The following is a 2,500-nucleotide window of genomic DNA, read 5'->3' on the forward strand; positions in this document are numbered from 1 at the left end:
TGAACCAAGAATCAGGACCCCCTCCCCCCCTGTCCAGAGAACCTGCTGGGTGTTTTGGGGGTACTGTTACCCTGGGAGGGTCGCGGGTTTTCTGGACCAAACTGAACCAAACCCACTTCTGACTTCAGCCAATGAGGGCAACTTCATCAAAGCACCAAAACCCCCGCAGTGGCTGCATGACCTCCACCCCCCCCCCCCCCCCCCCCCCCCTACCTACCTACACCTTGGGACCCCCCCAGTGCCGCTTGTAACCCTGTGTCTGATTGGCGTTTCCATGGCGATGGGAGAATTTCCGTCCTGTCGCTTCCTTTTTGCCTCACGCTGTTACCTGGCCGTCTGTGTGTGTGTGTGTGTGTGTGTGTGTGTGTGTGTGTGTGTGTGTGTGTGTGTGTTTGTGTGTGTGTGTGTGTGTGTGTGTGTGTGTGTGTGGGTGTGTTTAAGTGTGTGTGGGTGTGTTTATGTGTGTGTGTGGGTGAGTGGGTGTGTTTATGTGTGTGTGTGTGTGTGTGTGTGCGTATATGTTTGTGTTTGTGCGAGTATGTATTTGTGTGTCTGTACAAGTGTGTGTGTTTGCGCAAGTAATTGTATGTACGTTTGTGTGTGTGTCTGTGTGTTTGTGTGTCTGCGTCTGTGTGTGTGTGTGTGTCTGTGTGTAATTGTATCTGTGTGTACGTGTGGGGACCGTGGATAATGCTCTCTCTGCTGCTGGAAACCTACCCTGCCTACTGCTGCTGCTGCTATTGGTCCGCTGGCTGTCCTCTCCCCACCCTCCCCTCTGCTCTGCTGTGTGTGTCACGGTCAAATAGCTCCCCTCCCTCCCAGAAACAGCCACCAAGCTCTGCATAGATGTGTGTTCCACGTGGCTCTCAACAACAGCCAGTAGTTCTCTATTGTTTGTGTTGTTTAGTGTGTTTAAATGTTGTGCTAGCATAGAAACCTTTTGGTGGCTTGTTTGCAACTGTATGACGCCAATATAAGGCCGTAGTATACCATTTATATGATACGTTGTAAAGCATTGGTACTTTAATTGATTTAATCAAAATACTTGGTAATTTGCATCACAATGCCCAAATGTTTCTTAGATGTTTCGTAGATGTTTCTTAGATGTCTCAAGAGGAACAGTAGTAGTTCCCCCTTGTCTTCCTCTCCCATTAACCTTAGTCGGCCTCCCTGTTTGTCTATGGTGTGTGTTAAATGTGTGGTTCGATTCTTTGGCAGTAGGTACTAGCTTGTGTTGGTTTTATTCATTTGCAATACAGACAATACACTGTTTGTTAATAACACATGTTTATTGTGTTTGTTTCTGGGTGTGTGCCTGTCTGCATGTGCGTGTGTGTGTATGTGTGTCTGTCTTTGCCATTTGTGTGTGTGTGTGTGTGTGTGTGTGTGTGTGTGTGTGTGTGTGTGTGTGTGTGTGTGTGTGTGTGTGTGTGTGTGTGTGTGTGTGTGTGTGTGTGTCTTTTCCATTTGTCCATTTGTTTGTGTGTGTTTTTCTGTCTCTGTCCTTGTGTTTGTCTCTGTGTGTGTGTGTGTGTGTGTGTGTGTGTGTGTGTGTGTGTGTGTGTGTGTGTGTGTGTGTGTGTGTGTGTGTGTGTGTGTGTGTGTGTGTGTGTGTGTGTGTGTGTGTGTGTGTGTGTGTGTGTGTGTACGTACACCAACGCGCACGCTCGCAGAACCAGCGCGACCCCAGGTTAAACGAGATCCTGTTTCCGTTCTACGACCCCAAGAGAGCCACGCAGATCATTGAGAAGTATGAGCGGGATGAGGAACTGAAGAAGAAAGGTGAGGCGATGATGCCCGCTGCTGCCTCAAGCCATGTTTAGAGCTGTACTGCCCTCTGGTGTTGACTCTGGGTGTTGCAGTTCTATTTCAGCCATCGCGTTTAGACATAGATAAACTCTTTGGCTACTTGGGAACAGGTGCTTGCAAAAATGGTGCTGTTTTTTTGTAGGTGAATTGACGAATAAAGCAAAACACTTACTTTGAGGTCGGACACCAAATGGCAAATGATTACTTTGACTTAGTGCCTTGGCCTAGGAGACATCTTGTGTCTACAAATTAAGAACCCTTTGGAAAATGCCGTGTCACACCTCTGACCCCCCTTCACCTGACTCTTAATTTAGTGTCCTTATTTGTCTTATATCCACTATTTTTACTATTTTAAGAAACCTCCATTAACCTTAGTTTTTTGCCAAGGTTATGAGTGCATTGTCTCCAGTTTCTTCTCAAGGTTTCTCTGAGAGTCTTTATTTCCCCTTAGGGAGGGGTTAGGGTCATGGCTCGGGTCATCCATCCTGACCTTTAACCTTTGACCCTGTCCTCCCCGGCCCCCCTCTCTCGAACCCCAGTCCGCATCTCGTCGGACGGCTTCTGTCGCTACCTGATGTCGGACGAGAACGCGCCGGTGTTCCTGGACCGGCTGGAGCTGTACCAGGACATGGACCAGTCCCTGGCGCACTACTTCATCAGCTCCTCCCACAACACCTACCTGACCGGCCGG

The 2,500-nt window shown here is 48.6% G+C and overlaps 1 protein-coding gene across 1 annotated transcript in view; it reads left to right on the top strand.

Annotated features, from left to right (window-relative positions):
- Window positions 1-2,500, top strand: part of LOC132450318 (1-phosphatidylinositol 4,5-bisphosphate phosphodiesterase beta-4-like) — a 40,707-nt gene that overhangs the window by 16,892 nt on the left and 21,315 nt on the right. Inside the window, 2 exon segments of the mRNA XM_060042399.1 lie at window positions 1,674-1,782; window positions 2,349-2,500. The exon segment at window positions 2,349-2,500 is cut by the window's right edge and continues 59 nt beyond it. Coding sequence (XP_059898382.1) covers window positions 1,674-1,782; window positions 2,349-2,500 — 261 coding nt within the window.

The sequence above is a fragment of the Gadus macrocephalus genome, chromosome 21, assembly GCF_031168955.1.
Source record: "Gadus macrocephalus chromosome 21, ASM3116895v1".
NCBI classification, from domain to species: Eukaryota; Metazoa; Chordata; class Actinopteri; order Gadiformes; family Gadidae; genus Gadus; species Gadus macrocephalus.